This window comes from Pelodiscus sinensis, chromosome 6 (assembly GCF_049634645.1).
Source record: "Pelodiscus sinensis isolate JC-2024 chromosome 6, ASM4963464v1, whole genome shotgun sequence".
In the NCBI taxonomy this organism is placed as follows: Eukaryota; Metazoa; Chordata; order Testudines; family Trionychidae; genus Pelodiscus; species Pelodiscus sinensis.
In genome coordinates, this window is record NC_134716.1 from 84,257,038 (window position 1) to 84,272,531 (window position 15,494).

Genomic DNA, 15,494 nt, shown 5'->3' on the forward strand with positions numbered 1-15,494 from the left:
ACTGGTCCAATAAAAAAATGGTATCTCACTCACCTTGTCTCTCTAATATCCTGGGACAAATATGACTACAATAGCACTGAATACAATTCTTCAATATGTTCATTTCAGACCACAAGACACAAAAGAACAAAAAGTACTAAGGAACTACAATCTGATGTCTAGCATATTATTCACATACCCTGTACCCCAGGCAAACAAAGACTGTCAGCATCAAATACATTGTTTGTGGTCTTTCAGGAAGTTATTACAATGCTGTTCACACAAAGACCTTTACCAACCAATCTATGAAACAGTAGGCAGTAGCTTTAGAGGGAGTCACTTACCTTTCTAACTGTAAGTAATGTATTTGAAAAATAACTGATAAAAATAGTGGTACTGGATGGAAGTCACAAAGCAGTTTGAAGATCATATTCAGATAGACAGACAGCTGTTAATCCATTACCTCAGAGGTAAAATATTGAAAACAATTTGGAGCTAAGGGCTCTCATTATTATAGAAACATAGTAATAGAAATGTAGCCGTGTTAGTCTGGTGTAGCTGAAACAAAAAACAGGACTATGTAGCACTCCTCAGGAAGTGCATCTGGCCCACGAAAGCTCATCACCTAATAAACCATCTTGTTAGTCTTTAAAGTGCTACATAGTCCTGTATTTTGTTTATAGAAACATATGCGTGGAAGTGATCTCCTGATCATCTTGTCCAGGTAATCCCATTCATTAATATATCAAACTCCCTTTAAAACTACCTTCCATACTTCCTTCCACATCCTAATGACTTAACCAACCAAACAATGGGTACTTAAGAACAATTTGCACCTTCTCTATCAGCTTCATGTAACATGAACACTCTAATTCACTATTTTTTCCCCTTCCTTCTCCCACCCCCACCAACCCCTATTTATTTTTGAACTGGACTTTTAATACTTCATTCATCTGAAGAAGTGGGTTGTACCCATGACATAATACCATCTACACGTTTTGTTAGTCTTTATGGTGCTGCTAGACCATTTGTTGTTTTTTAATTTTTTTACGTTACAGATTAAGTTGGCTACCCCTCTGAAGCATTTTAAAACTAGTTAGATTGCTTGACTACACTACTTCAGTTGGAAGAACTTCTTCTGATGGTTAGAAAACATCTTTTAATTTCCAGCCTAAAGTTATTCATGCCTAGTTTGTATCCATTTTTTTCTTGTGCCTGTGTTTTCTTTTAGCTTAAATAGCACTTCACCTTCCCTAGTGTTTACCACCCAGATGTATTTATTGAAAGCAATCATCTCCCTTCTTAGCCTTTGTTTTGCTAGGCAAAACAAGTCAGCTCTTTTATTCTACTCTTCTAAAATAGCCTCCTCATCATCCCCTGATCATCATAGCAGTTCTTTTCTTCACCTAGAAGTTTGAATTAATCTTTTCTGCACATGGGTGACTAGAATTTGTACACAGCATTCCAGATGAGGTCTTACCAGTGCCTAGTACAATGATATGAATACTTCCCTCTCTCTACTGGAAATACCTCACCTGACTCATTCTAGGATCATTTTTGTGGGGGGTTTTTTTAATGACCATATTATGTTGGTAACTTACAGTCATTCTCTGATTGACTAATACACTCAGGTTCCTCCAGTACAGTTTCTATCTGGTAGACTCCCAATTTATAGTAGAATTATTGATCCAACAGTAGTGAAATTTCCCACTATGAAGCTGATTTTGACCCCTTGAGTACTATTCCATGCTACTCATCCAAGTGGGCACAAAGGATACCGCAAGACAGATCACAAATGATACTCTCGAGTAGATCAAGAGTGACCACAGGGAGTACAGGTGCAGGAGTCTGGAAGCAGGCAGTGTTCTCTTCAGTTCTTCTGGTCAATGGTAGGGGCCCAGATGGGGCATTCTGGAGGTAAATGCCTAGCTGCAAAAATGGTGTCCCCAAGAGGGCTTTGGCTTCCTTGACAACAGTATGCTGTTCCAAGAAGGACTGCACAGGGAATGAGGAGGCCTTATATATTAAAAATGTATACACTTGGACTGAAGTGGAGATGGACATAGGAGACAGATTTGTTGAGAATATCAGGGTTAGGTTAAAGGGGTAAAAAAAAACCCTCGTAACTGTGTTTCTTCGAGATGTGTTCCAGTTAGGTGTGCACATGCTGCGTGCACAGATTCCGAAGCTTTTCCCCTTAGCAGTATCCGTTGGGCCAGCCAGGGAGCCTCCTGGAGTGGCGCCAGCATATCAGCACATATATACCGCTAGAAGCCCTCCACCCCCTCAGTTCCTTCTTGCTGGAGTCTTCTGACAAAGCAGAGGTGGGTGGGATGTGGAATGGACATGAGCAACACATCTCGAAGAACAACAGTTACGAGGTAAGTAACTAGTAATAGAGAGGTAGCCGTGTTAGTTTGATCTTGCTAAAACAAAAGGAAAAACTATGTAGCTCTTTAAAGACTAACAAGATGGTTTAATAGGTGACACGCTTTCATGGGCCAGACCCATGAAAGAGGTAAATAACTGTTTTTTCTTCTTCATGAGTGCTTGCTCATGTCCATTCCAGTTAGGTGACTCCCTAGCAATACCACCGGAGGTGGGATTGGAAGCCTATTCTACAACTGCAACACAGCCCTACCAAAGGCTGCATCATCCCTAGCCTGCTGCGCAATGGAATAATGGGTTGTAAATGCATGAATGTAGGACCATGTTGCTGCCCTGCAGATCTCAAGAATTGGCAACTGTGCGACGAACGCTGTCGATGAGGCCTGCACCCTTGTGGAGTGGGCCGTAAGCAGGGGTGCCAATTCCGCAAGCTCATAACAGGTCCTGACACAGGAGGTCATCCACGTGGACAAGCATTGGGTTGACACTGGGAGACCCCCCCCATTCTTTCTGCTATAGAAATAAAGAGTTGTGGTGACCTCCTAACCTCTCTTGTCCTATTGATGTGGAAGGCTAGGGCCTTCCTCACGTCTAGAGAATGCAGGGACTGCTCTCTCTGTGTTGAGTGGCACTTGAGGAAGAAAACAGGGAGGTAGATGTCCTGGGACATGTGGAAATGCCATACAATTTTGGGCAGGAACGACGGGGGGGGGGGGGGGAGGCCTAACTCTCTCCTTAAAGGAAACTGTATAAGGAGGTTCTGATGTGAGGGTTCTCAGCTCTGACACTCTCCTGGCTGAGGTATGGTCACCAAGAACACTAACTTCCACAAGAGGTTTTTCCAGGGAACAGGTGGCTAAGGGTTCAACGGGGGGCTCATGAGTTTTGTAATGACCATATTAAGGTCCCACATGGTCAAAGGTTGGCACACGTATGGATATAGCCTATTTATGCCCTTGAGGAATCGCTTAATTAGTGCATTTAGAAAAACTAACCTGCCCCCTTCACCCAGGTGGAATGCTATAATGGCAGCTGGGTGGACCCAAAGGGATGAAGTTGATGGGCCTTGCTGCCGAAGGTGAAGGAGATAGTCCAGGATGAGGGGGATAGGGGCCCTCATTGGATCGATCCCTGCCCCATTAAACCACAGTGGAAAGCATTTTCATTTAGCTTTGTAAGTTACCCTCTTAGAGGTGTTTCCTGCTCTCCACAAGGACCCTCCTGACTGCCTTCAAACAGAGTTGTTCTGGCCCAGTTAACCATGAAGTTTCCAGGCCTCCAGGTAGAGGGTTGATAAGTTTGGGTGGCATAGACTCCCCTCTCCCAAGTCCTGGGTGATCAGGTCTGGAACCAACGGTAACATGAGGGGCTCCCTCCACCACTAGGTCCAGAAGCATGGGATACCAGTGTTGGCGTGGCCATGCTGGAGCTATCAAGATGACTGATGCTGCATACCTCCTGATTGTCAGGAGGACCTTGTACAGTAGAGGGAAGGGAAGGAATGTGCAGAGAAGGTGGGAGGGCTACTGAACCAGTGACCATTTCCCCTGCCCCAGATACAAGCAGTAGCTCGAGCACTTGCCGTTTTCCTGGGAAGTGAAAGGTCGAGAAGGGGATAACCCCACCTCTGGAAGACGACATCCAAGATGTCCGTCCTGATGGACCATTCGTGGGCGCTGAACTACCTGATGAGCCTGTCTGCTAAGAAGCTGCAGTGCCCTGGAAGGTGGGATGCTTTCAGGTGAATCCCATGCACAATAAACAGGTCCCATAGATGGGAGGCTTCCGTGCATAGGGAGAAGAATGAGCCTTACCCTGTTTGTTGATATAGTGCATGGCTATAGTGTTGTCCGTCAGCACAGATACTACCTTGTCCTTCAGGTGGGGTAGAAATGCCAGGCAGGCCAGCCTGACAGCCCTGAGCTCTTTGACGTTTATATGGAAAGAGCCCTTGTTGGGAGACCTCATACCTTGAGTTCTGAGGTTTGACAAGTGAGTTCTCCAACCTGTGGCCGATGCATCGGTTACCCGCTGCACTGACTGGGTCCATCTGGCAAACAGGACGTCATGACACATGATCTGTTCCTGTAGACACCAATCTAGTGACCAGAGAACCTCCTCCAGCACTATGACTAGTGCATCCAGAGGTGCTCACGCTGGGTTGTGTCCCATTGCCAGCCATGCCTGAAGGAGTCGAAGCCACAATCTGGCATGTTGTACCACGAAGGTGCAGGCTACCTGGTGGCCTAGCAGCCTCATGCATGTATGTGCCATTGTAAGGTTCGAGGCTCAGAGGCACTCTATTATCATCCTGATGGTAAAAACATGGCTTTGGGGAAGGACGCCCTTGCCATTACAGAATCCAGGTGAGCCCCAACAAAGTCTATAGTCTGGGTCGGGTTGAGTGTGGACTTCTCCTTGTTAGTAAGGAGACCCAGCTTGCAAAATAATGCCTTGACAAAGTCAATGTGGCTGAGGACCTGGTCCCTGGATGACCCCTTGATTAGCCAGTCATCAGGGTAGGGGAACACCTGGATCCTGTGCCTTCTCCAAAAAGACGGATACAGCAACCATGCACTTGGTTTAAAACCTTTGGTGTTGTGGAGAGGCCGAACAATAGGACTGTGAACTGAAAGTGGTCTTGACCAACTAAGAACCTTAGAAATTTTCTGTGGGCCAGAATTATTGATATGTGGAAATACGCAACCTTCAAATCAAGGGCAGAATACAAGTCTCCTTTCTCTAGGGAGGGAATGATTGAGGTGAGGATGACCATCCTGAACCTTGTGTTCTTTACAAATGAATTTAGCTTCCTTAGGTTCAAAATGGAACAAAGACCCCCTCCCCCACTTGGATTTGGGGATAAGGAAATAGCAAGAGTAAAACACCCTCCCTTCTAACCCCCTTGGAACGGGCTCAACTGCTCCTAAGGTCAGAAGTGCAGATACCTCCTTCTTCAATAGTAGCTCGTGAGAGGGGTCCCTGAAGAGGGACAGAGTGGGGGGGGGGGAGGGCAGCGGCAGGGGAGGAGGACAGGAAAGGGATAGCGGCAAGGAGTCCTGTGGCACCTTATAGACTAACTGAAGTGTAGGAGCATAAGCTTTCGTTGGCAAAGACCCACTTCGTCAGATGCATGTATTGGAAATTTCCAGAGGCAGATATAAATATGAAGGCCAGAATCAGGCTGGAGATGACAAGGTGGATCCAATCAAGGAGGATGAGGAGTAACGGTAGTTCGGAATAGGAAGCCTAGTCCGAACTACCTAGTCCATGCCGCGTGTAGCCGTGCGGCACGGAGTCCGCACTAGCGGACATTTAAAAATGGCGGCGCCCGGCTTTATGCAAATGAAGCCCGGGAAATTCAAATCCCAGGCTTCATTTGCAACTCCGGTTGCCTACATTACCACCCTAGTTCGAACGAGGGTGGTAGTGTAGACATACCCTTAGATATTAAAACAATGTTGTTAATAATTCCTTCACAGATAAAAACCGTAGCAATTCCAAAAAGTTTTGTGTCATTTTGTGGGAGGAGAAGAAAAGTCAAGGTATTTCAATCCAGATTAAGACAGGTTATGCATAACTAGTGTTATACCAAAAAGACTTAAGCCACCTAATCAATCAATCAATGGTTCCCTCTCTCATTTATTAGACACTGATCAGGGGAGCCAACAGCCATGCTGAGCCCCGGGCAATGGTGGGGGGTGGGGGGAGCTCTGCACTCCCAAAGGGGCAGAGCCTTGGGTGAAAGGGGTAAGGGCAGGGCAGACATCCCTCAGTGCCACCCAGAGTGCACCACACCGCCTCCCCCCAGCCTTTAGAACTGCCTGGAGCATGCTGTGTAGCACTCCTCTGGAAATTTAAAGGGCCCAGGACCACCACGGCCACCAAGCCATTTAGAATCACCAGGCCATGAGAGAGTTGCCCTCTTCTCCTCCTTCCCTCCTCCCCTGCTGGTGCGCTTGACACTGCTCACCAGAGTCTCTGCATATCAAAGGATAAGAGCCCCCGCAGCTTGCCTGTCATGTTCCCTTAACTAATTTTGTACAGTGGCAACTTAGAGTTCAATTCATACTTTTGCAAAACATTATTCTACTGATGAGGCCACATACAACACCTGATTTGAGAACATAGAGTTTCACTCCCTATTTAAACAATAGTATTCTGCATCCCTAAGGACTGCCACTGTTTGCTGGTCTTCTAAAATGAGAATCTGTAAAAGCTATGATATGAAGATGAACATAAGTTTATTTACTTGTAACTGATCCTTTCTGAATGTAGTGCATCAGTAGATCCAAAGTGACCCTTTTCCCTCCATCCTACTTTGAAAATATAAGATAAGAATGTGGAGCTATAGAGGAGTGTGACGGGGAAGACGCTCCCCGCACTGCCAGCCCCGCCCCCGGGGAGGTGCCGAGCGGTGCGGCAGAGCTGAGCCCGGGGAAAAGCACCCAGGCAGAGGAGTGGGGGCACGCGGCCGCAGGCACGTCGGGCACGGCAGGCGGAGGGACCCAGGAGGAGGCGGACGGGAGACGCAAGGGGGAGGGGCACGCCCCTGGCATGCCAGCTCAAAAGGGGGAGGGGCCAGAAGGGAAGGGGGCTGCCGGCATTTCTTTTGACTCGGCAGGCAACCGGGGAAGCGGAGTCGGAGGAGCCGGAGGGCCGGAGGAGGGGGTCCGGACCCGCGCAGCCCTTGCCTGGGGCGACGAGACTTCCCAGCCTGGGGCACGGAGGATCGAGCCCGAAGACGGACGGCTCCACCTCCGGTCCCAAGGAGGACCGAAGGTCGGGCCCAACGGAAGGCCAACCCCCGCGGCCGGTTCGTGAGCGGGGCAGAGAGCGGGGGGCCCGCCAGAGCCCGCGGGCTGAGCGAAAGCCCGGGCGCGGCGGCCACAAGCCCGGGGGCCAGGACAGAGGGACCAGGACTCGGGGGCCAAGACTGTGGGTGAGGGATACAGGCGAGAGAGGGGACCGGCGGCGGCGGCAGCGCTTGCCAGGGGGGCCCGACTTCGCCACAAGGAGCACCAGGGTTAAGGGGCTGGAATTCCTGTCCTCTATTACATAATGTTGGATTCAAGGGGTATGTATGTGCACCTATCAATTCACTACTTTGAAAGATTTCCTTGGCTCACATGGCAAGGAATAACTACTTGTTCATACAAAAATTATGCTTCTGGAGAGAATAGCAATTGATGGTAAATATTTCTTTCTAAAACATCTGAAAATTGTGGATCATTAATTCTGGATAGCTATGTCCTCTGGCCACTTGTTAAGTAATTGTTAATTTGACAGAAATGCAGTATACAATCCTTCATTAAAAATCTTCACAAACACCACAGTCATATGCAATAATTGTCTCTCTCTCTATATAAAGACGTTTTTCCTACCACATGACAGAATAATGTCATCAGGCTCTCTGTCCATGAAAGTGGCCAGAGACAGGGGGGTTGGTGAGCATAGTGAGCATGGGATGCAGCCCCCTAGTTGAACTTTATTTTCTGTCTTTTCCTATATTCATTAGAGATATGAATGTAACCATTAACATTTCTGTATTAAATGATACTTCCTGGATTACCCATTGTCTCCCAGGATCTTTGGACAAAGGATGTTAAAATGCATTTATTTTGCTAAACATGTAAGCGCTGAAATTTTCAGTGGTTACACATTTACATGCAAGGGGGAGGCAGCTCTGTGGGAGCCGGTATGTGCGGGGAGTTTGCTGCCCTCCCCCCTCTGCTGCCTCTGTATCAGAGGCAGCAGCATGGGCTGGGGAGGGCAGGTGGGAGCCTGTAAGAATGGGGAGCCGGCCTCCTTCCTCCTTCTCCTTTCCATGAGGCTTCCCAGCTAGTACCAAAGAAAATGTCTTACTTCTTAATTCTCTCAACATAAATGGTACTTCCACAGCTTCTATTTCAAGGGCTGGTTGTATTCTTGTTTCTTCTATTTGTGGAAGTAGTGGAACATTTTGTAGCATATTGTCTGCTTCACAGTCCCTGGAGCACTGAAAGGTGGAATTGCTACTGGTATTGAGGTGGCACTGCGTGGAACTGCCTGGGTCCAGTGTTACAAAATTCATCCCTGGTAGTGAAAAAAATTAAGACAAATTTCTTCCACAAACTGATATGTTATTTAGTGCATGCAGGTCCTATGAAACAAAGATTCATGATAAAGCTTGAGTGAAAAAGTTTGACTTAATTGGGCTCTCTTAGGGTATGTCTACACTACCCTCCTAGTTCGAACTAGGAGGGTAATGTAGGCATACCGCACTTGCAAATGAAGCCCAGGATTTGAATTTCCCGGGCTTCATTTGCATAAGTGGGGCTCCGCCATTTTTAAATCCCCGCTCGTTCGAACCCTGTGCCGCGCGGCTACACGCGGCACGAACTAGGTAGTTCGAACTAGGCTTCCTAGTTCGAACTACCGTTACTCCTCATTCCACGAGGAGTAACGTTAGTTCGAACTAGGAAGCCTAGTTCGAACTACCTAGTTCGTGCCGCGTGTAGCCACGTGGCACAGGCTTCGAACGAGCGGGGATTTAAAAATGGCGGAGCCCTGCTTATGCAAATGAAGCCCGGGAAATTCAAATCCTGGGCTTCATTTGCAAGTGTGGTATGCCTACATTACCCTGCTAGTTCGAACCAGCGGGGTAGTGTAGACATACCCTTAGTGAGCTAAGTACGTATAATTACAAATATAATTAGTGTAATTACAGAATTGAAATTAATTAGAGAATTAAACAAATGTATTCTAACAAACCGAATGTATCCTGCTTTGCAGATGCATTTTATAGCAGAAATTTCTTTGTGGATTGAAAAAGGGACCGCCATTGTGGTGTGATGTTTAATGTTCCAGATCAGCAAAATCTGAATTCTGCAATTTACAATGTTACCAAACCCCTACATTAACACAGAGACCTATTGATGCCATTATGGCTTACAATTAAACACAGGAACACATCCTAACATTCTCAATGTAGTGTGAGATTCTGTAACTTGCTGTGCATGCCTAGTCCCCTGTTCCCCCATATAGTCACATTAACAGGAGCTGAGTCAATTGCAGGACTGGACATTAACTTTTACATGGCTTTTCTTTAGTAAAATTCTATTAAATACCTAGAAGTCATCTATCACACCAATTATTCCTGGCCTTTTTTATACCATGTACTGACAAACCTATTCACAAACTTTAGGCAGATGGGTAACATTTTAGTTGCATATCATTATGCACATTCATTTGCATATTTGCCTAAAATCAAAGGCCCAGCCCCTAGAGCCACTGTGAACAGCTGTCCGCCACGTGGTGGCTGCTGGAGCCAAAGCCGGCAGCTGTGCAAGTGGCTCTGGGTGTACCCCAGCTCCAGACCCCAGAGCTGCCGCAAACAGCCAGCTTCAGCCCCGGCAGCCATCAGCCACGTTCCCAGGGTATACCCCAGCCCTGGGCCCGGAGCAACTGACATGGGTGTGGCCTAGTAGCGTGCCACAGTCCAGCAATCAGCAGTTCATGGTCTGGCACTGGTCCACAGACTGGCAATTGGGAACTACTGTACTACAGGACCGGCCTAACAAAGAAAGCAACAGAACATCACTAGTCATTACTTAGGGTATGTCTAGACTACATGCCTCTGCCAACAGAGGCATGTAAAATAGGCTACCCAACATAGTCAATGAAGTGGGGATTTAAATATTCCCAGCTTCATTAAAATAAAAATAGCCACCGCGCTGTGCCGGCTCAGCTGATTGTCAAGACGCGGATCGGTCGACAGGGGAAGCCTTTGTCAACCGCTCCCTTATGCTTCATGAAACGAGATTTACAGGAATGGTCGACAAAGGCTTCCCCTGTCGACCAATCCGTGTCTTGACTCATGAGCTCTGCCGACGATCAGCTGAGCCGGCACAGCGCGGCGGCCATTTTTATTTTAATGAAGCCAGGGATATTTAAATCCCTGCTTCATTGACTATGTCAGGTAGCCTATTTTACATGCCTCTGTCGGCAGAGGCATGTAGTCTAGACATACCCTTACAGTCCCCAGCTAAAACCTCTCCTACACGTCCTCTAGGATCTATAACCTATCATAGATGACGATCCCTTGCTCTCACAGACCTTGGGAGGCAGGCCAGTCCTCACTTACAGACAGCCCCCCAACTTGAGGGAAACAATCACTACCAATTTCACACACCACAACAGAAATACTAATCCAGGAACCTACCTCTGCAACAAACCCTGTTGGCAACTCTGTCCTCACAGCTACTCTAGTGACACCATCACAGAATCTAACCACATCAGCTATCCATCAAAGGCTCATTCACATGCACATCTACTAATATAATATATGCCATCATGTGCCAACAATGCCCCTCTGCCATGTACATCGGACAAACTGGATTGTTTCTCTGCAAAAGAATAAATGGACACAAATCACACATTAAGAATGGCAAAAGCCAAAATCTAGTGGGGAAGTATTTAACCTCCCTGCTCAAATTTGCAAGTTGCCATTCTTAGACAGAAAAACTGCAAAAACAGACTGCAGAGAAATACTCCTGAGCTAGAATTCATATGCAACAAACATGTAAACCTGTGCTTCCAACATGCTAGCTGTCGTATAGCAGGTCCTTTTGACCACGGCCTCGCGCGTATTGCCCATACTGCCACACAAAAGTCCCTTACAAGAAAAACACAGGCCGCTGAAGCGGATCCAGAGACAGAGCTTGAATTCCCTCGGGTGCTCAGCACGGTTCTCAGTAAACGGAATTGGACTTGGCAAGCACCCGTGCCAGGGGCCTTCAAGCCCCAGCGCAGTCCCCAGTAAATGGAACTTGAACTTGGCAAGCACCTGGGCCAGGAAGATAAGAGTAGGGAAAAAAGTTAGGTTAACGAGCACTAAAAACAGGACAAGATAGGAATAAAGGAAATGAGCTGTCATAAAACACCAATTAACAAGCACCTGGAACAGGGAAAGAAAAAACATAGCTAGCTTTCACGTGTGCCAGTCATGTCTGCATCAGGCACTGACCGCAATGCCTTGAGGCAGACGTCATATCAAACAGGAAGGAACCCTAATATGGTACCGGATATCAAATCATTGTTTCAGCTAAAGCTGAACCCTAATATGGCACCGGATGTCAAAATTATAGTATAAAGCACCCTGAGCCCTAAGCTCGAGGAGGTTCCGTATCAAAAAATAGAAGGCACGTATTGTCCAGCCTGGCTGAGGGGTTGATCACCCAAGGCCACCTCCCACCCACCGAATCACGAAAGGGTGTACGAATCCGGAGCATGCTACGCGTTACTTTGTGTCTGTGAATCGTAATCGTTTCTGGGCTTACTGTATTGTATTAACCATTTCATATTTAGAGGTTGTTAAGTATATGTAGATTAATGACTAACTGCACCAGCTGTTCAAAGATAACCATGGAAGGATTGGCTACAGGAGGAGATTTTATTATTGCTGTATTGGTTTTATTTGTTATATTCTTTTTTTTGCATGCTGCGCTGTCTAAGACGAATCAGAGACAGTGATTTAATATAATCAAATTGTAGTTAATAAAGTTGTAATTGGTTAAGTGCATTTAAGTCTCGGGCCTTCCTCCTTCGCAGCCCCAGTCCCTTGCCACAAAAATCCACCCTTAGACAATCCTCGAACCTCTGGTTCATCACTAGCTACTAACCACATGTGGCTATTTGGTGGTTGAGTGTGGCTAGTTGGCTTGAAAAATGTGGCTATTTGGTCGGTTGTGTGTGGCTAGTTCACTATAGCAGTAGCCATAGAACTGGTTAGACTTCACAGCTAAGCCTATAGTGCACTGTATTTCAAAATAAGATATGCAATTTGAGCTACGCAAATTGCATGTTTTATTTCAATCTTATTTCGAAATAGTTTATTTCATAATTTCAAATAACCTGCTATTCCGAAATGTCCCTTACTCCTCATGGAATGAGGTTTACAGGGAAGTTGAAATAGTGAGCCTGAAATAACGGGCTTGCTGTCAAGCCACAGGATAGCTATTTTGGGATATTCGTGTATCCCGAAATAGCGTTGGATTATAGACGTAGCCCACAAGTATAAACAAACACATAGAGTGGTTCTGGCATTATGATAGGTAATTTCCCATTCAAGTATTCTGAACTTCTCACCACTGTTGGAGATGAGCTACATCTGCTCTGATTCAACTAGCACTGATGTCACAGTCCCATCTCTGTATCTTTTTTTTAGCCTTTTTCTTTTCAGCATTTGAGGAAGTAAGTTGTAGCTTACGAAAGCTTATGATCTAATACCCTAATAAACTTCAGAAGAATAGCTGTGTTAGTCTTCATTTGCCAAAACAACGAGTAACCTTCCTGCAAAAACAAGTGTAACCTCTCCAGACATTTAGTAATGGATTTGAAAATAGCCATCCTTCTAGAAAATAATTTAAAAAACTAGTTACAAAGGGAGATAGCTGAACTGGAATTCATTTGCAAATACAACACTATTAATTTAGGATTGAATAAGGATCTCAATTGGTTAATGCATTACAAAGGCAATTTCCCTTCTCTGGATATTTACATCTTCACACCAAATGCTGTGAATGACCCACTTCCATCCTGACTTGATTAGTTTCATTAACACAAGCAACTTCTTCCTTATATACACCCTTGCTTCTGTAACTTTCACTCCAATTCATCTGATGAAATGGGTTTTGTCCATGAAATCTTATGCCCTAATAAATCTGTTAAATCTCTAAGGTGCCATAGGACTCCTCTTAATAAATCAGTTAGATTTTAAAGTGCCACCAGACACCTTATTGTTTTTATTGATCGCTATGTAAATTTTGTCTGAAGAAGAGTCAAAAGTATAAGCTACATAAAGATTCCATGATTTGGTTCAAGGAGAACAGAAATACACACTATTACATATAGTGGTGGAAATTCTGCTCTCACATCCATGCAATCCACTGAAGTCAACAATTCATCACACGACTGAACTAACACTGAGATAAACTTTTGGACCTGATCCCCCAGCTATGGCAAAGACAAAGGTAATGTATAAGGCCTTGTATTCACTAGAAAAAATGTGTTCTTAATTCTGTATAAAACTGCTGGAGGAGGAAGACTTGCCTTATAACCTTTAGCTCAGTGACTGAAAGTGGCAGAACTCTATTCAAATCTATTCTCATCAGGTAAAAGGGGAGTTAAACATCCTCAATCTATGTCTACACTATGAGTCTTCTCGGCAAAAAAATATGTAAATGAGGGATTTATTTGCATGAATCACGATCTCATTTACATATTTTCTGCTGATCCGTTTTTACACTGAGTTTTTGCACAAAAACAAGCAGTGTGGACATTTTCTTTTTGAGCAAAACCCCCTTTTTCCCCAGTGCAAAAACGGATCAGCAGAAAATATGCAAATGAGATCACAACTCATGCAAATGAGTCCCTCGTTAGCATATTTTTTGCGGAGAAAACTCATAGTGTAGTCGTAGCCTCAGTGAACATCCTAACCACAGAGCTAATGGTCATAACGGAGGTATTTCTCCTCATTCAGCTACTTTGTATGATTAGATGCCCTCTGAGAATATCTGCCAGATCAGGCCCTGCATGCAATTTATGAGAAAGGCATGCCTATCTGCCCCTGGTGTGTAGACTGCTAGCAGAGGAGGCATCTCCTGCAGACTGGACTTAGGTGCATATCTTGGTTAGATGGACAAGACTTAGTATACACCCCTCTGATTGGCATCTCCCGTTGGCCATCTAATGCAGCGTTTCTTAAAGTGTGTTCTGCGGCACATCAGTATGTTGCGAGGCAGCTGGAGGTGTGCCATGGAGAGAACAGAAAAAATTCTGCTCCCCCACCTGCTACAGAACACTGGCTGGCAGGTGTCATACATCAACACACGCGCACATAACTAACTCCGCTCATGGATGGAAAATCTTAAAGGGAACTCTCCTGAGTTAATGTTTCGAGAACCCAGGCACTAAACTCATGTGTTGTGCGTTGCAGTGGTGTTCTTGGGTTCATCTAGCTGCTTAAAGGTTAGCTGTGGCAATACTTAGTGTTGCCATGCCTAAGTCCCTTTGTGGATCTTCAAATTAATATACTTTGCTTTATTGTCCATGTATATTATTAGAGAGATAAAAACTCAGGTTAATAACTTGTCTTTTGAGAATTTCTAGGGGTCTTCACCTAAACAGTTTATTTCTTCTGTTTGAAAAGCATAGTTTACATACCTGAATTTTAGCACAACAATTACAATGATTAATAAAACTTTAATTTTTCTACATTTTAAATAATTTTAAATACAATTATTTTGCATTCAGTGTATTCAGTCAAAATGACTCCTTCAGCACATTGCACTGTTTAAGGAGAGAAGGGAATATTTATTTTACCATGCAGATCAATTTCTGAAATAACTCTTTCATAGCCAAGGCATGTGATAAGGGTAATTCCCAAAACAAATTAGTAAGGAGTGAGTGAACTGTGGAAGTTTGAGCATTTTAAAAACCACTTTCTGCTACTTCCAGTCAAACTGGAAATTAAGTTTTAGTCTGTACATACCAGAAGATTGTTTTTGTTGTGATGGTAATTCTGGTTCATTAGGAATACATGCTTCTTCAATTTTTGACAGCTCTGTTCCAAGGTATGTGACCTGTGTACAAATAAATCTATATAAATTATTAGTTATTTCATATACCTTGTGTTTTCGTGATATAAGAGTAAAAAATATTAGGTTTATTTTGAAATTAGGTGCATGCAAGTGTGGGTCTAATCTGCGAATGCTACTACTTATAGCAAGTACATTTTTAAATACATAATTTGTATCAATTAGGGATGTTAAAATGTATTTATTCTGGTAAATGCGTAACGGCTATAAAATTTCAGCAGTTACATGTTTACACAGGGGGGGATGCCACTCCCTGGGAGCTGGTGTGCGTGGAAAGTCAGCTTTTAAGCTGGCTCCCTGCAAGCACTGACTCCTGCAGAGCTGTCTTCCCTCCGACACACACTGCTGCCTCTGATACAGACGCAGTAGCGGGGGTGGAAGGAAGGATCAAGAGGGAACTGGTACTCGCAAGGAGTTGGCTTTTAAGCTGGCTTCCCACAGAATCACTCCCCCACTGCTTCTGATACAGAGGCAGCAGTGTGAGGGAGG

At 45.0% G+C, this 15,494-nt stretch overlaps 1 protein-coding gene across 7 annotated transcripts in view; it reads right to left on the reverse strand.

Annotated features, from left to right (window-relative positions):
- ANKRD31 (ankyrin repeat domain 31) overlaps positions 1–15,494 on the reverse strand; it is a 195,420-nt gene that overhangs the window by 1,639 nt on the left and 178,287 nt on the right. For 6 of the 7 annotated variants that reach the window (XM_075932280.1, XM_075932281.1, XM_075932279.1 and 3 more), the window contains 2 exons: positions 14,900–14,990; positions 8,233–8,442 (listed from right to left, as the gene is read on the reverse strand). In XM_075932280.1, the coding sequence (XP_075788395.1) occupies positions 8,233–8,442; positions 14,900–14,990 (301 nt within the window). Of the gene's footprint in view, positions 1–8,232; positions 8,443–14,899; positions 14,991–15,494 lie in introns of those variants that run through there. The other variant, XM_075932284.1, reaches the window with a different exon arrangement.